The sequence below is a fragment of the Protobothrops mucrosquamatus genome, unplaced genomic scaffold (genome assembly GCF_001527695.2).
Source record: "Protobothrops mucrosquamatus isolate PMUCROS unplaced genomic scaffold, P.Mucros_1.0 scaffold337, whole genome shotgun sequence".
Classification (NCBI taxonomy): domain Eukaryota; kingdom Metazoa; phylum Chordata; class Lepidosauria; order Squamata; family Viperidae; genus Protobothrops; species Protobothrops mucrosquamatus.
Window position 1 is genome coordinate 147,228 of NW_015386675.1, and position 25,511 is coordinate 172,738.

At 39.1% G+C, this 25,511-nt stretch overlaps 1 protein-coding gene across 1 annotated transcript in view; it reads left to right on the plus strand.

Moving 5' to 3' along the window:
• The window catches only part of KEL (Kell metallo-endopeptidase (Kell blood group)), a 43,629-nt gene extending 20,485 nt beyond the window's left edge, over window positions 1-23,144 (plus strand). Inside the window, exons 5-18 of the mRNA XM_015815348.1 lie at window positions 2,039-2,185; window positions 3,104-3,169; window positions 6,342-6,530; window positions 7,852-7,997; window positions 8,936-9,065; window positions 10,590-10,700; window positions 11,128-11,226; window positions 11,786-11,863; window positions 13,155-13,258; window positions 15,285-15,395; window positions 16,015-16,082; window positions 18,201-18,367; window positions 20,626-20,721; window positions 22,116-23,144. Of these exons, the coding sequence (XP_015670834.1) occupies window positions 2,039-2,185; window positions 3,104-3,169; window positions 6,342-6,530; window positions 7,852-7,997; window positions 8,936-9,065; window positions 10,590-10,700; window positions 11,128-11,226; window positions 11,786-11,863; window positions 13,155-13,258; window positions 15,285-15,395; window positions 16,015-16,082; window positions 18,201-18,367; window positions 20,626-20,721; window positions 22,116-22,292 (1,689 nt within the window). The 3' untranslated portion in view covers window positions 22,293-23,144. The remainder of the gene's footprint in view (window positions 1-2,038; window positions 2,186-3,103; window positions 3,170-6,341; window positions 6,531-7,851; window positions 7,998-8,935; window positions 9,066-10,589; window positions 10,701-11,127; window positions 11,227-11,785; window positions 11,864-13,154; window positions 13,259-15,284; window positions 15,396-16,014; window positions 16,083-18,200; window positions 18,368-20,625; window positions 20,722-22,115) is intronic.
• The last annotated feature ends 2,367 nt before the right edge of the window (window positions 23,145-25,511 follow it).

Here is a 25,511-nt window from a genome sequence, read left to right on the forward strand (position 1 = left end):
GGGGGGGGGAATACAAAGAACACAACAGAGAGAATCAACCTAGAAATGAGGAGAAATCTCCTGACAGTTAGAACAATTAATCAGTGGAACAGCTTGCCTTCAGAAGTGATAGATGCTCCATGACTGGAGGCTTTTAAGAAGAGATTGGACAAACACTTGTCTGAAATGGTATAGGGTCTCTTGCTTGAGGAGGGGGTTGGATTAGAAGACCTCCTAGGTCTTTTCCAATTCGGTTATTCTGTTATTTTTGAATACAGATAGCTGAAAATGCAAATTATCTGTAAGCTCTAATAAGAAAAATTAAGAAACACGGCAAAAAAACATGAGACTATGATTAAATGTAAAGAAAATCAAACTAATGTCAACATGTACAGCAACCAGCTTTAAAACTGATTACAAAGACGTTGAAATGATAGATAGCTTCTGCGTTTTAGAATTGAGGATCAGAGTAAAAATATCAGCAGTCAAGAAATTGTTCAGGCTAGCATACAATAAAGTGGCAGCGAAGATATTTAGATGCCACGTGTGTGAAATAGTTTTCCTTGTGACCCTCTGTAGAAGATACAGGGTAGAAAGAGTATTGATGACTTTGAATGTTGCTAGAGGAGACCCTTGAGAATACTATGGACAGCTAAGAAAACAAATAAATGAATCATAGCAGAAATCAAACCAAAGTGCTCACTCAAGGCACTTGGAAGAAACAGAAGAGTACAGCCAGCAGCAAAGTGGGAGGATTCAATTACAGTGGAAAATAAGTTCATTACTGACAGATTGAAGGGCTAAGTTGGGAACTGATCATCCTGGAGGAAATTTATATATGTGATTACTAAGATTCAACACTGACTTGATAGCCCTTAAACAAACAATTATTCAAGGTCTTTGGAATTATTCAGACTCTAAATTATCTATGGAGTACTTGGTAAAAGTATTGGAGATTAAAAAATTCTGCTGCTTTGAGAGTTATTATGGGCAACATGTCAATTTATTTTTACTTATATAATATTTCCTGAGTAATGTCCCCCTTTAGAAGGTTTCTTTTCAAAAATTACTGAGGTAAAGTGAGTCAAGGACACATGGAATGCTGCAGCATCTTATCAAGGCCATGATTCATTTTGATAAATTTTTCATTTTTAGATGGGCAAAAGGTTGCTTCAGATCAGTCTTATTATCCTACTGACTTACCTCCTCCATGATATTAGGTGGTATCTAGATGCCAGCATCTTTACTTTATAATTCTGTTTCCTCGCTGTTTCTTCTGTCTGTTGGGTAATATATAGCTACAAGAAATGTGTTAAAAAGGAAAGAACAGGAAAATTGTGTTGTTGGGGTCCTTCATCTGAGGCAGGGCCATACTGTAAGTCCATCAATAAGTTCAAATAATAGTTGACTGAAACAATAGTAAAAAAAAACATAACACAATCTTTCTTCCCATAACACAATCTTGACAGAAATATTAATGCTCTTATTCCAGGGGGGAGGGAAATCAACAATTTTGCATTAGTTTTAATGAGGACAGATCGACCAGGGAATACAACTAGATGAGCTGAATCTACTTTTGGTGTAAGGCTACATTATTAGAATCGTGCAAGTCTGAAAGTACAAACTTCCTCCCTGCCATTTTTAACCATTTGACCCATTAGGGCAGCTCCTTCTTATCTTTCTTTCTTTGACTATTAAACTACTGTGGGCTCCTCTCCCTCTCTTGTATGATGGTTTCCAAGGCAGCATTACCTCTCCCTTTTCCTCAGGGTATTCCATGCATTCTGTTGTAGGGATTACTGTTTTAAGCTAAGGACAGTGTGGCAGGACATTTATCAAGAGTGCAAATGAGGAAAGAAAAGAATGAAACCTGTTCTTACATAAGGTGGTGATGGTATTTATTGTTATTATGGTTTTATTTATTTTAAAAGGAGTCTTAAGTGAGTCCATTTCTGAAATGAAATTCGAACTGAGCATTTTCCAACTCAGAACTTGTACATAATTAGCTATTTTATAACCCTTTTTTCTTGATAACACTGATCAAATTTTCTTTGTTCAGATTGGTGGTTGGAATATCACCGGTTCCTGGAAAGAAACGGATTTTAACCAAACTCTACAAATACTCATGGAAAAATACAACACTTTTCCATTCTTCAAAGCATACGTGGGACCCAGTTCATCTGATCCAAGCACCAATATTATCCAGGTAAGACTGCCAGAAGGCAAAGTTTAGGTAATACAGTGAAAATGTTTGATTTAAATATATAAGCATTTTCCTACATGAAGTTACCTTATGCAGAGTTAGAACAATGGAATGCCCTGTCAAATTAGCACACAGAATATGACCATTATGATAAATTGCTCATCTCTTTCCTTTCCATGTTATGCCAGGATTCAGGTTTGATAATTTTTTTCCCATAGAAAAGAAAATCCATGGAAATATGAGTATTTTAGTTTTTGTTTTTTATATATTTTCATGTATTACTACATATATGTGAACATGCTTCTTTAGTGCAAGTTTTTGTGGATCAGGGAAAAGGGAGAGAAAGAGAGAGAGAGATCTAAGCTCTTCTGAAAAATGCATCTATCACTGTTCACAACATTCAGTAAATTTTCATGCTGATGTTTGGAATGTGGAGGATTGCATAGTTTTTTTTTAATCAAGGAAAGATATTAGCTAGACTTTTTCTGATACTTTCATTGATATCATTGCTCTGTCTAATGGAATTAGAAATGCTTATTGGTTCCAAACAAAATCCATGATGGAATAGATGATTTATTATCAACAGTAACAACTCAGAATGTATTATTTTCCTCTTTGAAAATTGCTACATCAGCTTATATCTGATAAATTATCAAATGCAAATTTAATGCAAATTTGTGCCATTGCTGATAACAGCTTGACAAAACCCACTCTTCTGTTTACAATACTGTCTTCTTATCAGCAATTTTGCAGAAGTCAGTATTCCTTCCTTCCTTCCTTCCTTCCTTCCTTCCTTCCTTCCTTCCTTCCTTCCTTCCTTCCTTCCTTCCTTCCTTTTTCCCTTACAATTTCTTTTGGATTATTGTTACCCTGTTTATAATGTAGCTGGTATTATTATCCATCCTTGTTTTCTTTTTTCAGATTGACCATCCAGAATTTGAGTTGCCACTAGAATATCATTTTGAAAGAAATGTGAATTATCCCCAGGTAAGTTGTGTTAAATGATTAATGTACTGTTTCTGGATTAGTCATTTCTCAAGCCAGTCTCTATATCTTGTGCTTGTTGTGTGAAACTGAGAATATATTGTGAGGTGGGTCACAAGGTCTCATTCATCTATGATGTATGTTATTGTATTGAGAAATTTAAATGGATGATATTGCTTGTCTGTGTTTTTAAAGTGGCATCAACTCATGGTGGGGATTGGAAGTCTCTATTGTAATCACCTTAATCACCAGGTAATTTGTCTAAATTGAAATATACTATGGTCTTTATGTGACATTGAATCAGTGGGACACTTTGAAGAAACTTGGTTTATCTATCCTAATAGTCTTCCTGAATGAACTAGCTGAGATGATCTGAAGAGTGCTATTAAAGAACTCCAGAATAAAGTTCAACATTCATGCTGAAGCTGGGACTTTATGTCTTCCATGTTAACCGTGAAGCATTCTAAAACTATAATTAGACAAGATACAACGTTGACTTGTCTTAGTATAGAGTAGGACATGCCCTCAAATTAATCCTGGCCTGGGATATGGATATAGAATGAATTTGATACTGGAGGAAAAAGTAATAGTTATTCCAACATGATACTCAGAACTTCATTCCTCATCAAAAGAAGTAAAGGACTCATTAAGGGATCCACCCTTGACAACTGATAGAATCTAATGGATTCTTGGCTGTTCTACAGGATTTGCAGAAGCCAGAGTTAATAATCCTGTTTTAATCTACTGTATAGGATAAAAGTATATCAAACTTTTTGACCTATAGAACAGGAAAACAAAAGATATTGAGACAATTGCTCAAGTTGTTTTATTCAGCATTGTAGATAAAAAGCTTCTCCCTAGTTCTTCTGAAATCTCTGACCATGGAGCAGGTGAAGAGACAACTAAAGCATAAGTGGTATGATATTTACAATGGGATCTACAGGACACGTGCTAGCACACGTGTTGAGTGGCATAAAAAGTTGTAAAGAAGACCTCTTCACATCTTTAAATAGCTGTTCAGCAGATCTTTTAAAAGTGGTGTTATTATTATTAAGGAGTTTATTGTCATTGCCTCAGATAAATTGAATTTACACCTTTCAATTACTTGCTTGACAGATTTAAAGGGCCCTGAGGACACAATTGTTCATCTTCATGCTGATGTGAACACAGTTTTGATTTCAAATCTACTGAACTGTACATTGTACTGCCTGATGCCTGTAGATATGACAAGACATCTTATTTGCTTGACCATATTAGCTTATTCAGTGATCATCTCAGAAAATAGCTATTGCTGCTCTCCGAAAGTTGTGTTGTGGGATCCTGTAAGATAGTATTTTATTCCAACCCCAAAGGTCCTTTTTCAAAAAGCAACTGGGCTTTGTTTTTCCTTGAAGACGTTTTGCTTCTCATCCAAGAAGCTTCTTCAGTTCTGACTGAATGGTGGAGGATGGAAGGATAGATAGTAGATAGATAGATAGTAATATCAACTACATTATAAAGCACCTTTGGGACAACCATGACCTGGATGACTGAAAATCTCCATAGACATTTTATTCCAATGCTAACTATCATTTATATGGAACTGTGGCTGTCATAAATGCTGGCTCTGATATCTTCAGTATGCAAGTGACACTATTCCATAGAATCTGAATCAGGAAAGATCCTCTCTGGATGTGGATGGCTGGATGAATTAAATCCTGGCAAAGTGAAGATGTTTTTGGTGGGTGATTCTGAAAGACATCATTGTGTTTGATAGTCATGTGATTTCTGTTTAAGAGAACTTATTGTCAACTTTAGTTGATATACTTTCTTGAACAAGGACATCTAAATACAGGGTAATGCTTAAAATGGAAGCCACATATTTAGATCTCTATACTTTGTATAGGGCTGCTGTTTGCTTGGTGTGGAAGCTGCAGTTGGTACATAATCTGGGAGCCAAGTTGCCACAAGAGGCACTTGCATATCCACTTGTTATATCTCTGCCAAAGCATTTGCACTAGCTGCTAGTTAGCTACCAACCCAGGTTCAGATTTTCATTTTTGACTTGTAAGGTACTAAACAACTTGGGACCACAATAGCTGAATATATACCTTCATCATTACAGATCTGTCAGTTGCTAAGATCATCTAGGGAGCTCCTGTTCCATGAGACAGGATTAACAGGATATTGTCTTGTGGTTATTCCCAAATGGATTTTCTTTGTAGTTGGGACCCTGGTTATCTAGTCCAACCCCCTGCTCAGGCAGGAAACCCTATACGATTTCAGACAAATGGCTGTCCAGTCTCTTCTTTAAAACTTCCAGTGTTGGGGCATTCACAACTTCTGCAGGCAGGTTGTTCCACTGATTAATTGTTCTAACTGTCAGAAAATTTCTCCTTAGTTCTAGGTTGCTTCTCTCTTTGGTTAGTTTCCATTCATTGCTTCTTGTCCTGCCTTCAGGTGCTTTGGAGAATAGCTTGACTCCCTCTTTGTTGTGGCAACCCCTGAGATATTGGAACACTGCTATCATGTTCCCCCTCATCCTTCTCTTCATCAAACTAGACATACCCAATTCCAGCAACCGTTCTTTATATGTTTTAGCCTCCAGTCCCCTAATTATCCTTGTGGCTCTTCTCTGTACTCTTTCTAGAGTCTCAACATCTTTGTTACATCGCGGTGACCAAAACTGGATGCAGTATTCCAAGTGTGGCCTCACCAAGGCATTGTAAAGTGATATTAACACTTCACATGATCTTGATTCTATCCCTCTGTTAATGCAGCCTAGCACTGTGTTGGCTTTTTTGGCAGCTGCAACACACTGCTGGCTCATATTTTAAGTGATTGTCAATTAGGACTCCGAGATCCCTCTCACGGTTACTACTTATTGAGCAAGATACCACCTACATCAGGCATGTCAAACTGCTTGCCCGCAGGCCGGACATGTCACGCCGAAACCATGCCCTCCCCATTGCCGGCAATGGGGAAAAAGTCGTGATACATTGCGTGACGTCACGTGATGTAATGAGTTTGACATGCCTGACCTATACTATACCTGTGCCAACTCTTATATAATAGTTAAATAGAAGTTGCACAGGTATCTATGAGTAGTAAAAGAGAGGGGGTATGTGAATAATTTTTTATTGCTCAGAATAAGTTTAACCACTGACTCTGCTTGAAAGAAAGGTTTGTTTTGCAGGTTTTACGTTCGTATTACTTGTATCTGAAGAAGCTAGAAGAGCTGATGGGTGGACATACAGATTCCACTTCTACCTATATTTCCTTGGCATTCTCCTTTATCTCAAACCTCCAGAAGATTGTTACTCCCCTGAAGAAGCGACAGGAGAAAAGGATGTTATTTTACCACACCACAATCAAGAAGCTACAGGTTGTATAGTTTTCCAGAAATGTATATTTTGCATATTTATATAATGCCGAGTCAACAAAAAATCTCAGTGGTTAAGAGTAATGCTACAACATTACTGTGAAATCAAAATATCTATCTATACATCAAAATGTCCAGGGTATACATACAAAATAGTCACAAATCCTGTAACAGTAATAATAAGGATAATTATTTAAGTCCTACTAAGACCAGAAAGTATTACCACTATCTATCAAACATTTTTTAAAGAAAGTCTTAGTCTCAATTAACTTTCAGAAGCTTAAAACAATGGGCAAGCCTAGGTTTCAAATGCAGTTTTGGAAAATTAAAAAAATAATAATCCGGGATATTCTGGATAATGAAATGACCTTTTAGTGCCAAGAGGACTTGAAATTCTTGATTTAAAAGGATCCATTATTTTTTAAAGGTGATCTAAAATTAATGCACAAAGGGAATTTGAAATACCAGTTATTCACCGAATTTTCCTATTGTAATAGTACCAGTCTGAAACCTCCAGATCAGCTTTAACAATGGCCCCCTGCAAAGTACATTGCAATGGCATGGTTGAAAGAATAGGAGGCTAAACTGTGGCCATGAGGAGCCAGAAATAAGCAGATGACCCAGTGCAGCCATCTTCACTGACAGAAGTTGAAATTTGAAGTCCATGAAGCCAGTTCTTCAAAGAGAATACAGTACTTTCCAGAACAGGCCATTTTTCTCATTTATTAGGGCTGGAAATCATGCACCAACAGTATGTCTATCTTGCCAGAATCTTATTCTGCTTTTATTCAAGGCACAATGGTAGAGGCACTGAAATGGGAACAATGAGATTTATGATCATGTAAATTCCTGCGTAAAACCAGGCTGTTAATGTTTACTTCCTGTTTCTTCTTGTAGTACAGTCTTGCTTCCTCCACAAAATCATAGCATTGTCTTTGTATTTTTTTTGTAGTGTGTATATGTGTGTGTGTGTGTGTGTGTGTGTGTATGTGTATGTGTATGTATATGTATGTATATGTGTATGTATGTATGTATGTATGTATGTATGTATTTTAAGTTTACATTTCATAAGTGCTTAATAAACAACGTGTTGTCTGGGTCTTATCTTAATAACATGTAATATATAATTTGTCTTTGTATTGATTTCTGAGGAATATTTTGGGTATGTACATGTGTGTATATATGCGTGTGTGTATGTGTGTCTTCTTTCCTCCTTTCTGCCCTGCCTTTACACTAGAATGCCCTTCAATTTCCAAGCAAGCATTTTGTTGTGTCTCTTCTTGGTGAGATTTCATCGTTTCCTTCTGTCCAATTCTATCTTTAGGAAAAGGCTCCTGCTATTGATTGGCTGTCATGTCTTCAGGCAGCTTTCCATCCGGTACAGCTGAGCATGTCTCAACCCATTGCTGTGCATGACATGGATTATTTGAAAGGAATGTCACAACTTATTGCGCAATGGCAAAAGCGGAGGTAAGACATTGTTAGTTGTAGAATGCTGTAACTTAACTTCTACATCTTAGGAAAGCAAGACCTGGAGAAGCTGTTTTGTACAGACTGTACATATGGAAATTGAGAAAGGAGGCCACATTGATTACTTCATGTTCACAATTATATTCTGCATCAAATGCACAATTATATTCTGCATCAAATGCATACCTGTTTGGTATTCATAGAACTTTGCGTAATTCATGTGTGATCATTCTTGCATGTGTACTCTAAAACAGAGGTCCCCAACTTATGGTCCGTGGACCGGCACTGGGCTACAGCATGCCAGAAACCGGTCCATGCAAACAAGCAAAGCCCCATCCGCGTAATACAGGCAGTACATGAAACCACGCCCCCTCCGGTCCGTGAAGAAAAACCTCTCTCCACGGAACCTGTCCCTGGTGCTCAAAAGGTTGGGGACCTCTGCTCTAAAACACCTTATTGCAGTCCTTAACCAGTACATACTTAAAAATCATTTCACCTTTTTTTCCCCAACATTTTTTTGTCTGATGTTTTCTTTTTCCGTGAATACAACAGTAATACAACCATATCTACTTGCCTTAAATATGCCCCAAACAATTATTAAGGTACATAATCTATAATAGTTTTAAAGAGTGAAATATTTAATAAATATATTAAATAATAAATGATAAATAAACATTGGCTTGTTACTAAAAACCTTGTTTTTATAGCGATAGTTACAAATCTGCCTCTTCCTATTGTAATTTTAAGATTTTCACCTGCAAGTAAATTTTTTACATACTCAGAGGTATAATAGTTTACTTTTTAATATAGATAAGATAACTTCCTGCTGAGGACTCTTATCAAATTTACAATACAATAAAATATGAACTACTCTTTTGAGTTCAATATCATTACCGGGACAAAAATCACATTTTGTTCCTTTCTTTTTCTTATTTTAGAGATGTATTGCAGACCTACATGATACTTTGCCTAATTGGAAATCTCTCCCCAGCTCTGGACAGCCAATTCCAGAAAGCTCGTCAAGAATTAGCAAACATGCTGGATAGCAGGGTGAGGAATACAAACATGGTAAGAGTGCTTATCTTATGCCCTCATTTTCTATTGCATTAAGAATTAACACTGAGCTCAAGCTCACTTTTTCATTATAATTTGGGAGTGCTAGAGCGCATGAAAGAAAAGAAATGTATAATTCATAAGTAAGCTCTCTGGGATTCTTCCTCTCCAAATATTAAATTGGGGACAGAGCATAGGGACAATTTCTTTCCTCTTTATTTAAAATAATGTGGTCTAAGTGTTGGACTTTCCAGTCTAGTAGGACAAATACTACTAATAACAACTACATTTTTGGGGTTGTTCCACAATTAGACAAAAACCTTCTGTGGATGGCCTAGTGCAGAGGTCCCCAACCCCCGGTCTGTGGACCAGCACCAGGCCGCGGCATACCAGCAACCGGGCCACGCAAACAAGTGAAGCCCCATCCACTGGATGCAGGCAGCACACGAAACCACGCCCCCTCTGGTCCATGGAAAAATATTTCTCCACAGAAATGGTCCCTGGTACCCAAAAGGTTGGGGGCCTCTGGCCCAGTGAACCCCTCTGTTTCTTGATAATATTTCAGATTTGCAAATGTTACTTCCTGAGATAGGCTCATGACTGTAATCAGGGCCATTGTCCCAAATGCAATATCACTGCTTCTTCAGCAATACTGCCTCATCCATTGAAGCTGTAGAAAGGGATACAGTCTTCTGGCTGATGTTGCAGCTACTAATTGCAACTAGCTGCTAGCAGTCACATTTTATTTTTACAAAGGGAAGGAAACTGCCCCCATGGCTTGTCCTAATAAAGCTTCTGCTCCCAATCTCCCAACTGAAATGTTGCTCCAGATTCATTCATCACAGCAGTGATGGTGAACCTTTTAGATACCAAGTGCCCCAAAACCGTCCTTCATGCCCCCGCTCCACCCACTCCTCCCTGCCCACCTGCAGGGCCACCTACTGCCTCCATGGCCTGCCCAGATTGCCCAGGAGGCCCTGCAGCGCCATGGTGGCCACGCCCTCTGCCTGCGCCCCGCAGCATCATCTGTGTGTGACGGGGCACAAGGGCAGAGTCTTATCCCTGTTGCCTGGCTACCATGTCCTTGGCTGCACTGCTCCATGCGGATTGTGCCCGGGGGCGACTCTCCTCTAGGGGGGCTGCTGGTGAGGAGTGGGCTGTGGGGGGAGGCGGGACTGGGGTGATGGCATGCGTGCCCACAGAGAGGGCTCTGTGTGCCACCTCTGGCATGCGTGCCATAGGTTCGCCACCACTGCACTACAGTATCATGTGGGATGTTTTTATGCCATATTGGAGGAGGCGGAAGAAGCATATTCTTATGTGTAGATCAAATACATTGTTGATTGAAGGAGACAGCCTCCCTTGGGGCAAATAGGACTCCTTGGATATGCCCATGTGGGTTGCATTGTCTTCTTCCATGATTTTTTTTTAACTTAAGTCCTGGAATTATTATTTTTTTAGTGGATTTTCATCCACAACCACATTCAGATTCATTTTTTATACTTGTTCAATTTTTAATTTAATTTTAATTATTTTCAGATAAAAACTGAGCGATGGAGGAAATGCCTGAGTGACACTAGCACATTCTTTGGACCTGTAGTTGGGAAGATGGTTGTGCAGAAGATTTTCCCCCAGAAGGCCAAGGATCTCGTAGGTATTCAATAGTACCAGATACTGGCTTATTAATCCATATGCTCTTGTGCTTTTCAAACTAATATGCTTACGTGGTATTTTCCATGCCTATTCATAGCTAATCTTAACTAGTAGATAATATCATTATCTATTATTTCATTAGAAATGGCAGGAGATACTATTATATTATAAGGGGTGTGTGTGTCATAAAATATGCTCTTCAGCATTCTATTACCATACTCGATATTATCTACTATTCAAAATAAAACAGCAGGTGGCTAGACTTAGTTTCTCCTTAACCATTCCTTTCAAGAATGCTTCCATATCTACTGTATAACTTCTTGTTTTAAAGTTTAGTAAGTTCATTTTAGTCTTAGGGTTTATGGGCAAATAACAGGCGAAGTGCTTCCCTACTTCTGGGAATCTCTTTCCTTTCTCTGGCCAGGCAGAAGAGATTTTTTCTGAGATCCAGGATGCCATTGACAGCCATCTGGATCAAGTTAATTGGATGGACTCCCAATCCCGTCAAGAAGCCAAGGAGAAAGTATGTCCATCTATTGTTATGCTTGTTTGGTTAGGTTATGGGAATGAATGACTGTAATAGAATTTATATCTAGGGGAATGTATTCTCCAGCTCAGAGACCTCAAAACTTGTGCCCAGGGCTGGAATGGAGCTCCAGGTTTACAAGCAAGAATTTAGACATTTCTGAGAAGTCAGTATTTATTCCAGCACTTACCAGTTCAGAAATCTTATCTTTGTTTCTGTAATGCATGGTAATGATGCCAATGCAATCTTTACCTTTAGAGGAGTTCAAGATTAAGGTTATGTAGACATGAAATTGATCAGTCTAATTCCAGGCAGAGACTAGAAAATTTCCAATCTTTAATGGCCTCTGACTGGGGCCTGCTTTGTAGAAAACTTGGATTACTCACATTAGCGAATGGATACAAGAGTTACAGTATAAGCAGGGGAAATCATACTCTGTAAGTAATACCAAATCTTTTCTGAAGGATGCCCTTGTTTAAGTACCTATGCCAATAGCCCTTTTTTCATCATGTCATGGGTTCAAGCAAATAACTAATCTTTATTTTCATATTTTTAGATTTATAGACTCCAAGTGGAGATTGGCTATCCAGAAACCATGCTCCAAACGAACAAAATTGACAATGAGTATCAAGAGGTAAAAGTTAAGCACCATTTGTGATTTGGCTTCAAATGTCTTTATTTCTTCCACTGAAGGATGGGTCTTAAGACACAGAAAAGTGTATTTGCTGCTCTCCTACAGTTTCAATTACCAGAAACTGAATCAAAGACATGGACATTATCTCATGGGCTCTCCCTAGGCCAGGGGACTCTGCCAAGAGAGTCAACAATATCAAAATGGCAAGGGTCACCAGGTAATTGAAGTCCCACCACTTTTATACATGTGTCAAACACATTGTAGGCATCTAAAAAGGAGTGAAGGTTTGATGATCCTGCTTAAATGCCTGCCATTTTGACACAGTGGATCTCCGCTCATGAATGCTCCTATGACAGGTAATTCTTGAAATAAAATTGCCCAGTTTTCAATTTTACAAATAAAGTTAGAAACATTTAAATTATCAGCAATATATTGTGTGTGTGTGTGTGTGTGTATAATTCTCCTCCCCTGTCTCTTCCCTCCCTGACACAGCTGACAAAGTGAGAAAGAGCCTGTGGCCTAGAGGTTAACACAGCTGCTTAACGTGCAGACAGCCCAGGTTCGAATCTCAGAAGGGTATGTTTGGCTGATGAGAGCTAAAAAGTTCGAAATAGCTATTCCATTCTCCCTTAATTCTTTGTTAGCAATCCAAATTTTATATATATATATATATCCAAAACTTTAGTGTATGTATGTGTGTGTTTGTGTGTGTGTAATGGTATAAAGTCCTTGAACTGGGATGAATTTAAAACAGCTGTTTATTGTTAAAACAATAAAAACAATAAAAACAAAAAGGCCAGCGGCATTAGAGTAAGCGTTTGTTTTAAATTCATCCCAGAGTTCGTTACACTGCAGGTTGTCATTTGTTCCTTTGTTTTGTATTAATAATTAATAGTTATGCTTGCTTGTGTTGGAAGGGCAGCATATAGGAAAGGAGGACATAATAATTTTTTTGTCAAATTGCAGCTGCAGAGGAAAGGAGTAACCAACTAATTTCCTGCAGCAATTTCATGAAAGGTGATGGAGGAGGGACAAATATTATTTAAAAGGCAGGCAGTATATAGTGAAACTCCCACCTGCCAAATAATTGTGCCTTTGTAGAGCTACAGATTTATAACCTGTTGGCAGAAGCTTAGAATTTCAGGGGAAAGACAGAAGAATTAAATTCCCAAAATAATTTGTACAGAATTATTTAACCAAGAGAACAAAATGAAAAATAATATTTATTGTCTTTGACAGACATTGTCTCTGAACTCCCATTCCTAACATTATTGCTTGCTACTTTGTTCAGCTGAAGATTGATGAGAATAACTTTTTCCACAATGTGGTTGCCTGCCTAAACTCTCTGAAGAAGAGGTTCTTGCTCAGACTTGTCAGTCCCCATCTGAATGATAGGTATGTTTTTCTTACCAAATGAATAAAAATATATATCTTGGTTTCCCACCCCTCTTCTTCTATTGTTCTATAGGTTTGCTCACCCTGGCTTCCAGTTTAATTTATACAATTAGATATTTTAGAAAAGTTCAGAATTGCTTACTATTACACTTTTTTCTTTATAGACTATTACTCTTGCACACAATAACAATTGAATGAAGACTTATTTTTGAAACTTGCATTCATCTGTGTATTCTTACCCCCCCCCCCTCTCTCTTACTGTACTAAGAATGGGGAGAATAAGTTCTGGTCTTTTCTTGGGTATAGAAGCAAGCTGGGTGACTTTGGGCAATCACTCCATCTCAGTAAAGTAGATTTGCCAGTTTGCACTGAACTACTGTGGTTGATTTCCATCTCATATTGTTTACATAAGTAAACAATAATGTTAAAAAAGATAGAGACTGAAAATGTAAAATGTTTCTGTCTGAAGACAAACCAGACTCAAGCAACACATTTGAATCAGCAGATTGCTAACACATTGGTGCCACTTTGCTAAAAAGATCAAGTAATTTGGAAACGTAAAACTGTGAAGAATTTGGCGTTGCTATAAATGTGAGAACATGTACCAGCGAAAATGAGAGAACTCCAATGGAACCGCATCTACATGGAGGGACGTTTGTAGTGGGGTGCCCCAGGGCTCTGTTCTGGGCCCAGTGCTCTTCAACATCTTCATCAACGATCTGGACGAGGGGATAGATGGGGAACTCATCAAATTTGCAGACGACACCAAGGAATAGTCAACACTCCAGAAGACAGGCTTAGGATACAGGAGGATCTGGACAGACTTGAACACTGGGCGCTATCTAACAAAATGAAATTCAATGGTGAAAAAAGTAAGGTTCTACATTTAGGCAAGAAAAACCAAATGTACAGGTATAGTATAGGGCAGTGGTTCTCAACCTGTGGGTCGGGACCCCATTTCATGGGGGTCGCCAAGCAAGGCTATCCACCATTTTTTTTGTCCACCATTTTTTCCTTTTCTGGTGGGTGTCTTACCTCCCTTGGGCTGGGCCAGCTGGTGGTCGGCCTGCTCCGTCTCTGCTGCTTGCCAGCTACGCCTCAGCCGGCGCAGGGGGCGGAACCACGCATGCGCGGCGCTCCCGGGCAGGGAAAGTCCTCGACTTACGACCGGTTGGGTAGTCCTCGACTTACGACCGGTTTAGTCCTCGACTTACAACCGGTTTAGTCCTCGACTTACGACCGGTTGGGGTCGCGGCATTAAAAAGGTTGAGAACCACTGGTATAGGGGGTACCTTGCTCAATAGTAGTAACTGTGAGAGGGATCTCGGAGTCCTAGTGGACAATCACTTAAATATGAGCCAGCAGTGTGCTGCAGCTGCCAAAAAAGCCAACACAGTGCTGGGCTGCATTAACAGAGGGATAGAATCAAGATCACGTGAAGTATTAATACCACTTTACAATGCCTTAGTAAGGCCACACTTGTAATACTGCATCCAGTTTTGGTCACCACGATGTAAAAAAGATGCTGAGACTCTAGAAAGAGTACAGAGAAGAGCAACAAAGATGATTAGGGGACTGGAGGCTAAAACATATAAGGAACGGTTGCTGGAATTGGTATGTCTAGTTTAATGAAGAGAAGGATGAGGGGGGACATGATAGCAATGTTCCAATATCTCAGGGGCTGCCACAAAGAAGAGGGAGTCAAGCTATTCTCCAAGGCACCTGAAGGCAGGACGAGAAGCAATGGGTGGAAACTGATCAAGGAGAGAAGCAAACTAGAACTAAGGAGAAACTTCCTGACAGTTAGAACAATTAACCAATGGAACAACCTGCCTCCAGAAGTGGTGAATGCTCCAACACTGGAAGTTTTTAAGAAGAGACTGGACAGCCGTTTGTCTGAAATGGTGTAGGGTTCTTGCCTGGGCAGGGGGTTGGACTCGATGACCTCCAAGGTCCCTTCCAACTTTATTATTATTATTACTATTATTATTATTATTTTTCACTCTGATTTTTCCCCCCATTTCAGTTGGGAAGTGCCTCCTTGGTCTGTCCATTCCTACTACTCGCTGCAGCGCCATGCAGTAGTTTTTCCTGCAGGGATGTTTCGTAATCCTTTCTTCCATACTGAATTTCCCAGGTAAGGAAAATGGCAAAACTGCTATAAAAACCATTAATCACTGTCCCAAAGCTGGCTGGAGAACATGGTCCTGAAGCCTCTGAGTGCCAAGCCATGAAGGGCATTATAGGTCAAAACAAGCACCTTAATGTGGACCAGAAACCAACTTGCAAACAATGCAGATTTCATAAAATCAGTATTATGTGCTCCCTCTATCAAAGTTATGTAGGCTGCTGCATTTTAAACCAATTGCAGTTTCTGAATATTCTTTAAGGGCAGCCACAAGTAGAGCATATTACAGTAATCTATTATGGGTGGGCATGGGACACAATTGACACACCAATCAGAGTTGGATATAAGCGCCTCTTGCTTTGGCTTCCAACTTTTGATCTAGCATATAAGTCCACCAGGATTCCCAAGTCTTGAATCTACTCCTGATGTGTAGTGCTAGCCCATCAAGGAGTAGCTCTGGTGGCCATAGAAGACCTTGCTATATCAGCTGCAACTCTGACTTGCCAGGGTTCCATTCAGTCAGTTCTCTCCCATCCAGATGCTGCCTATTTGGTACATTTTATAACTAGACATCTATATAAACACAAGTCTATGGAAATTTAAAAGATCTCCCATGTCTGTTTTCCAGTGCTGTCAACTTTGGAGTTATGGGTTTCTTCATGGCACATGAACTACTGCACTCCTTGTTTGATTATGGTATGTATTCTGAGAAATTATAGGTAATATATTGTCCATCCCATTATCCACATTTATAGGGCCTTATTTGGTAAGACCAGAATTGAAAATTCAGGTGCTGTAAGTCTTTTACAAGTGGCTTACAGCAGGCATGTCAAACTGCCGACCAGCGGGCCGGATGCGTCACACTGAAACCACGCCCACCCCATTGCTGGCAATGGGGAAAAAGTCGCAATATGTCACACGACGTCATGTGACATCGCGAGTTTGACATGCCTGGCTTAGTGGATGGGAGGTATGATTTTTTTTTTAATGGTAAATGTTTTGTTAATCACTGTTTAATTCTGCACCCTTTTCATCTGATAATCCCTCCATCCCTCTTTTCTTTACAGAATTATAGACCCACATTTTTTTACAAAAAATAATCACAACGTATGGTTTGGGATGGGGTTTTGGAGTTGGGTGGAAAGAGGACTTTCCTTCAGTGAACTACCTGTTCATTGCATGTTGGCACTTTCAAGGCTGCCTTGCTGAGAAGAAACAGTGCCTGAATAAATGAGACAGGTGTGAAATGAGTCATTTTAGTTTAAAAGAGTACAGATAGTCCCTGACTTACAACCATTCGTTTAGTGATCTTTGAACTTACAACATCACTGAAAAAAAAAATACTTATGCCAGTTTTTCACACTTATGATCATTGCAGCATTCCCATGGTCACATGATCAAAATCTGGATGCTTGGCAACTGGCATGTATTCATGACAGTTGCAGTGTCCTGGGGTCATGTGATCCCCTGTTGCGATTTCCTGACAAGCAAAATAAATAGGGAAACAGATTCACTTAACATCTGTGTTACTATACAACTGCAGTGATTTGCTCAACAACCGTGGCAAGAAAGGTCGTAAAATGGAGCAAAACTCACTTAACAACTGTCTTGCTTATCAACAGAAACTTTAGGCTCAGTTATGGTCATATGTCAAGGACTATTTATAACACACCAATTGTTAAGCATACAACATAGTTAGTACAATATTGAAATCTCCATTGAGAAATCTAGTTCTTTTTGGGCTCCTGTGTTATTCTTTAACAATATGGTATATCCATTCTTCAAGGAGAAACACATCGTAGGCTCAGCTTCTTTTTCATCCTTTCCCCATATGCATTCTTAACTCAGACTGAAAAAGTATCTTTATTCATCATATTCAAACTATTTTAATGAAATGGAGGAAAGGGCCCCAAACCCATATTGGATTGAGCCACTACTCTAGAGATGTAAATTAATCCGGGTATAATTTTGTTATGAATGCTTTGGGCATTTTGCTTTCTCTCTAGTTCAACTGAATTCTAACCTGACGTCCTGTAGAGTTTTGCCTTTTTCCATTCAAAGATCTATTAAATCACCTTCTTTTAAAATATATGAAATATATTAAAATATATGAAAACGGCCCGAAAACAAATTACATTTTAAAAAAGTACTTACATCATAGAAAGATTCCATGAAGCCTATATCACAAAATGTATTGAAGCTAAAGGTACTTTCTCTCTCTTTATGTTGAAGGAAAATCCGTGAGCGATTTATATTAATGCCGATTTAATTTAGGGGGAAATGGATACAAGGCTCAGCATATGGCACGGCAATGAAAATATAAGTGGTTATGAAATATTGTATAATTGTTCCAACTGCTAAAAAGTAGATTAGAACAGCAGCCCTGTGGAGGGATCTTTTTCTGTGGAGAGAGCTTTTTCTGTGGAGAGAGCTTTTTCTGCAGACCGGAGGGGGCGTGGTTTCGCATGCTGCCTTCATCCCGTGAATGGGGGCTTCACTTGTTTGTGCGGCCCGGTTTCTGGCATGCCGTGGACCAGTGCTGGCCCATGGACCAAGGATTGGGGACTCCTGGATTAGAAGACCATATTATTAACCCCATAATCTAGAAGAAATTCTAGACATCTGCACAGATGTTTGCAACAATCAAGTTCTACCTACTGAAACAATATTTAGTCATTGCAGCTTCAAGGAGATGTGAAGGGTTTTGAGGAGGGAAGTTTTGTTTAATGGAACTATGTAAACATATAGAGTGGCCGATGAGACCCATTATCACACGTAGCTTTCTTTCTGGGCTTTCTTTCCTTTCGCTTACAGTGTTGCCCGAGAACTGTTCCACTTGTGGCATGAGCATACCAGCAGAAAAGAAAGATTGTCTGGTGAAACAATATGGGAACTACTCCCTGAAAGGCCATAGAGTTAATGGCGTCTTCACACTCCTGGAGAATTTAGCTGATACCGGAGGGCTTGCCATTGCTTACCAGGTATCTGAATCAAATCATGTAGAGAAATTGACTAGGGCTTCTCTTCCAAACAAACTGACTTCATTTGCACTTGACAATTTAGAACCGTCCATAGCAAAATGAGCTGAACTTTATACAGATGGTCCCTGACTTATGACTATTCACTTAGTGACCATTCAAAGGTATGATGGAGCTCCCCCGGGATCCTTACTTACAACCCAGTTCTGAAGTTCCAAAGCTGCCCCTCCCCCACAGTTACATGACCACATGTTGGGCACTCAGCAACCAGCCCGCACTTATGACCCCTTGCAGTGTCCTGCAGTAACATGATCACATTTTATGATGTTTTTGCTGAAAATCAGCATTTACTTCCAGTTTTCGGTTAAACTGGCCCTTAGCAAACATTTGGTTTGCCTAGTGAGGGGTCGGTGGTATTGGTGACCCATTTTTGGGACCATCATGACTCAAGACCATAATGGGCATGTTCCGTTAGTACTATAAGTTGAGGACTACCTGTACTGTTCAGAACTTTGCAGATGGTTTCGGCTCTTACAAAACCAAAGCCTTGCAAGTCTGTGTTTGAAATCTATAGGAACTCAATACAAAATCCATGTGAATGCATGTGAAGGAATAATGCCAGAATTCCCTCCCCCCTCCCTTTTTTTTTTTTAAAAAAAGAGGAAATAGCATAATTGAAACCAATTATGGAAACTGCAATAGCTATAGAAAAATACATTGCACAAAGCAATGTGTATACATTTAAATAAGCAATAGAATTTATTTCACACATAATGTGCTGCTAGAGTCAGTGTTTCTCAACCTTGCTGGCTGTGGAATTCTGGGAGCTGAAGTCCACATGCCTTAAAATTGTCAAGGTTGAGAAACACTGTGCTAGATGTTCATTTGGTTAAGAGCTGCAGCTGACCCTGTAACCTTGATGATTGCATATTTTTGTAAAAATCCCAGCAAAGTTTTCCTTTCTTGCTCAGAGATGTTGCTTCCCTCAAGACTCAATGAGGAACAAAGTGTCAAGACAAGAAACATGTATAGAGGCCTCTTGGCCAAAGTGAGAAACAATTCATTGTACAAGCAGTTCTCTTCCCTAGATCCATAGGAACCATGTTGCTAATTTTAAAATGCCAGAAAAGGCTTTGCTCACTCAGCCAGGGTGTTATTTAAGAAGGATGAGAAATCATAGCAGATGTTTTTGCAATATGTGAAGATCTCTGGAATGATTATCCCTTTGTTATCAAAGGGTCAGCTAAGAGCTGGACCATGAAACAAAGTAATGTGCACGAGTCCTCTTAGCAGAAGCACCACGGAAAGAACAACCTGGAACAACTCTTATTTAATCTCTCACTACATGAAAAGCCTAACCATTGGGGATGCAATATATTGCAATGTTTCATTAGAGCCCCCAGATTTTATTTGGTAACCTTAGATGTTAGCCAAGATCATACCACTGAAATGCAATAATAAAATATTAAATAACAGGAGTATTACTTCCATTTGTAGCAGGAAATCCAATAAAATAGAAACACAAAGGCCCAATGTATTTCTTCACATGTTGTGTATTTGTTTGTTTCTCAGGCTTATATGCCATTTTTGTCATAAACCACCTCTAAGCAGTATACCCACCAACCCACTAAGAAAATGTAGTTATAAAATATAACTATAAATCATTTCTATCACATCAAGGAAAAATCAAGCCAAAATAAAATCACTCTTAGAGTGGAGTAAGTACCCAACTCTCAGTGTTAGGGTGTCATCCTAACTAGAAACTAGGAAGAGATGTTCCCAAACTCAGTTGGTTTTAGAACTCAAAAGAAGCCACTTCAGCCTGCTGAGATTAAGCTTGAGTTTGCTCTTTCCAAACCAGATCCTTACAACCTCCAAACACTTAAATAACATCTTCACTGCATCTCCTGTTCAGGCCAGGCTTGAGAGATACACCTGAGTACCATCAGAATATTGGTAATAACTGATACCAAAATAGGAGGGGAGAGAAAATTGAGCCTTGGGACACTTCATAACAGGGACTCTGATATTGGATTGAAAAAGGTTCTGGAAAAAGGAGGAGAACCACTGCAAAGTAGTGTTCCCTTACTTCCACCTTTTGGAGATTGTCAAAGGGACTCTTCCCCTAACTATGATTCTTTTTTTAAAAAACCAGAATCCTACTCTCCAAAAGTTGTCATGCCTGTATTATTGTTTTCTCATTTAACATCATATCCCAAAGTATAAAATGCATTTATTTATTTTCTTTCTTTTCCTCACAGGCTTATGAAAACTGGTTTGCAAAGCACAGAAGGGTAACAAATTTACCTAAGCTTGGACTCTCACACCATCAACTCTTCTTTGTCAGCTTTGCCCATGTAATTCATCCTTCTTTTTTACACTCATGGTGCTTTTAGTTTGCTTTGACTTGTCCTTAGTTTTAAAACAATCCTTTACAATTTTACAACTTTACCTACTGCTTTTATATTTTCTTGGAATAATGTGTAGCTCTTTTCCCTTAAGTCATATCAGGAACATCTGTAGCTCAATAAGTGTACCATGAAAATATGATGCTAGTTGCAAGAGAAGCATTACCAGTGATCTTCCTTTTCACTTTCAAAGGATCTTTTCCTCTGTTTGAACCACACAGATCAACAAGCTGCAAATTTGGATTGAGAAAGACCTAATAGTGTGTCATATCATATATCCATGTTATTGAATCAAATAGGAGTTAAGTACCCATAGAAAGAAATCTGTATTACTGAACTCCTGATTGATGATGATGATCATAATGATGACAAGTAATAATACCATCTACTTTGTGGCCCTAAATATTATGAGGGAGTATAGGTAGTCCTCGACTTACGACAAATTGAGCCAAAAATGTTTGTTGTTAAGTGAGACATTTGTTAAGTGAGTTTTCTTGCCAGAGTTGTTAAGTGAATCACTGCAGTTGATAAGTTAGTAACCCAGTTGTTAAGTGAAGTTGGCTTCCCCATTGACTTTGCTTGTCAGAAGGTTACAAAAGGTGATTGATCACATGACCTTGGGACACAGCAACAGTCATAAATATGAACCAGTTGCCAAGCATCTGAATTTTGATCACATGATCGTGGGGATGCTGCAAAGGTCGTAACTCTGAAAAACAGTCATAAGTCACATTTTCCACGGCCATTGTAACTTTGAACGGTCATTAAACGAACTGTGGTAAGTGTCATGGTTCCGACAGATGAAACTCTTCAAAAGAACTTTGAGGCATTGTTTACCTTAAAGAATCTTTTATTCAAGAAACAAAGTATTGGCACTACATAGTTAAAGCCAAAAACTGAATTCCCCTCCCCTTGGCACAAAGTAGTAAAGCACAATTCCCTCCTCCAGTTAACAGTCATAAATCACATTTCCCAATTAGCTTGAAGCATGGGCTTTCTCCTCAGCTCGCAATAACCTTGGATTCCCATGGCTGAGTTATTATTGTTATGACTAGCTGGGCTCTCATCCACATTCCCCCTCCCAGCATCAACAAACTCTAAAAGCGATAGAGAAAAGATGGCTACATTTCCATTTGTTGTCAAAGCAAGAACATCTGATGTTATCAGCATTGACAATAAGTCGAGGACTATTTGTATATGTCATTTTTTTTCTTTGCATACCTTTTCTCTATTCTCAAAAGTTCTCCAACATGAATAGCTTTTTCTCTCAATATTTGTACTAGGGTGCAGTTATTTTGTTTGCTATCTAACCTTCTTCTCCAACCTTGCATTGTTTTCCACAGGCCATGTGTGGGCGCCAGAGCCTTGAGAGCCTGCAAGCCTTCTTACACAGGGATCCTCACAGTCCCTCTCCTCTTCGTGTGCTTGGTTCTTTAAGCAACAGCCAGGATTTCTCTAGGCATTTCCAATGTCCAAGCGAGTCACCAATGAATCCAGCACTTAAGTGCCACATCTGGTGAGACGTTCTTAAGAGCACATGGGAGAGTTAATGCAGAAGACACAGAAACTGGGGCTATAAAGTCATGACTCAGTATGTTGATCGTACTTGTTGCAGGGCTATATTCCATTCCTTCATGACACAGGTGCTGCTTCCCTTACTCTCCAGTTGTCAGCATGAAAGAAGTTTCCATGCATTTATCAAGATGGAAAAGAAGGGAACATCCTGCACTGTGGAACTTCTCTACTACTTTTAAAACACATTTTGTAAAAAGCATTTTGTAAACAGACAAAAGAAAGACTGAAGAAGCAAAACTTGAAGCTCTGAGATGAGAAACTGGAAGATTCAAAATCCACTAACTAAAGTATTCATGTCAGTTAAAATTCAATCCACGATCAATGTGAGAAATTTGTGTTTGGGTTGAATCAATTCAGAATGAAGTTAACAGCTGACTTGCCATGCAAAATTAAAGAAACATAATTGTGCAAGAAAAAAAAATCATTCTTGCTTCTTTACACAATAATTTCCTATTAATTCAAGAGCTTTTTGTACAGAGAATATAGCTATCACCATCATAGCTTGTTATAAATGGTCCCCAAATAACCATAAGTAAAAATCATAACTTGTTTTTTATCTTCATGATATAGCCCCTGAAGACAAAGCAATAAGCACAGCTCTGTTTTTGTTCAGGAATCATATCACAATATAGGTTGTACACTTCCTAAATTGCAAAAGCCACTTCCAATTATGATTTTAGATTACAATTGCTAATTCTGATTCCCAGGTAGAAAACCATAGTTTATCAATCAGTTGATGCTTCATTCCATGCTGTAAGTTATGCTTTTTTTAACCTGAATTAATCTTAAATAAATGTATATATTGATTACAGGTTATTTTATTTTACTATTTATATTACATAATATAATCTTGATATTTGCTTTATCTGCCTGCAGCCACAAAAAAATATTGTTTTCTTTCACTTGGAGGCCAAACACTGAAGTGACCAAGTAATAGCTTATCCAAGGCATGTCAAAATGCTGGCCTGCAGGCCAGATGTGTCACGCCAAAACTGCTCCCACCCCATTGCCGGCAATGGGGAAAAAGTCCCCATACATTGTGCGACGTCACACGACGTCGCAAGTTTGGCATGCCTGGCTTAACCACTTAGGCTAAACACTCTGATGTAAATATACGTGGCCCATTGAAGATCTAACTTTTCATCACTTAAAAAATATCATAGATATTTCATACTGATACTGTTGATTGCTACCTTTTCTGAAAAAAGGAGTATGGAAACTGCTAATGTGTTTTTCATGGCCATCTTTTAAGAATTTTTTGCTGATTCTTCCAACTCAAGTCCTATTTTAGAAGTTAAGTACATTTACAGATGTGTACATACTACTATGAAGACTATCCTTGTGGGCTAGAAATGACAAAATCAATGTAGATGCATAGGAGCAGAGGCAACAATAGTTGAAAGTAGCAAAGGGATTTGTTGTGTCTGCTGCAACAGAAGTAGAGCCTGACAGAGACAGAATGGAACAAAGCGCCAAAAATGAAGTAGCTTGTCTCTTTGGCTTTTCACACTAAGATGGTGCTATTTTAAAAGAACAGGCTATGTAAATTAGTCACTGATGTGCCATTCTTCAGATGAGTGTAGCCCCTAAAAGCATAGATGTTTGACCATCCTTTGTTCTAGCACAACTCCTTAAATGTCGCAGCTGATCCTATTGTTACTTGGCACTCTACTGATTTTCTATCAACAAGATTATTTTTTTTTAAAAAAATGAAATGTATGTCAAGATGGTTCTTGAAAGCTAATTAATTAGCCAGAAGTGTCATGCACTTCTCTTTACAACTCAGTGGTATTATTGTCCAGAGAGAAGCATGTGAGTTCCATCGAACAATTATTAAAATTTTAGGTGATTGGAGCATTCCCCACCCAATCATAGAAAATGTGAATGTTTCTCCTTATTAAATTTGACTGTTCAAACCTGAGTACTGAAAAGTTTTCTTCCAGTTTAACTGAACAGACCAATGTGTACTTTTAAAGGCACAAAACTGAATCACAATTAAATTGACACAATCTGTATGTGGTTTCGAATGGCACAATATCTTTTCTCTTTATTGAGGTCTAAGAGCAGTACAGCACAATGTAAAAAAACAGTGTTGCCAATCGGTACAACAGGCATTACATTTTTCAGAGAAAACAGAGAAATAACTAAAGCAGCAGAAGAGCAAATGTTGGGAGATCATTTGCATTTAAAGCTAAGTTCAGAATCTTACATGTATTTACCACGTAAAAAGGTAGAAAAACAGGTCTGGGTCCCGTCCCCCAATGGTGCCATGAAGTATAGCAAGAATCAGAGCACCCTGTGAAGAAGATCACAATTTCTCTAAGGTTCATTTGGTGCTCCTAAGGATTAAGATGAGAGTAAGCATAGAAAGCAGCAACGACCTGTAAAAAATGTTGCCTCTGTGGTATGTTAAAAATGCTTGCACGATGTTACATTAAATGTGCAGTTGCAGTTCATAGATCTCTCCTGCCTGACAACACACTTTAAAAATGGCACTTAGAGGTCTCACTGCAGAGAGGATCAGTTTTTTCTCTCCATAGCATAGTGCCCATGAAACCTACCTCTCTGATGCTGCTCATCTTCTCCATACAGCCTGACCTTAAATGGTTAGAATTCAGACAGGGCACTGCTGGTAATTCAAAATCTTACAAAGGGAGGAACCCATGCCTGCTGGTAGGCTGATAGATAATCAGCTGGGAGGTGAAGCCCAGGAGAAGATTAAACATCTTGTAACCTTGCTGGGTCATTCAAAGGCAAACCTCTCCAGTTGTCCGCAACTGGTAAGAAGGAATCCCCATAATTCTAAAAATAAAACTGTTAAATCCTTGGATTCAAATGACAGTTCAACAGGCATAGTGTGAACCAAAAGCTTCTTTAATGACTTAATTGTTCATTGCAGTAAACGGAGACTCACAGGCCTCCTGCTTCTCTTCTCTGCTTACAACCGGCTCTCAGAGCAACACACACGGTCCGGGTAAACTCGTTACTGAGCGCGCGCTTTCCTGCGCATGCGCACAAGCTGTTGCCAGTTTGTCTGGCCCCGGGCAGCTTCCGCAGCCCGTTGCCATGGCGACCGCCCGGGCTTGCTTGCTGCAAGTCCCGGGACACAACACCCCTTCACCCCCGGATTAAACTTATGTGGGCCCATGCGCTCACATGTATTA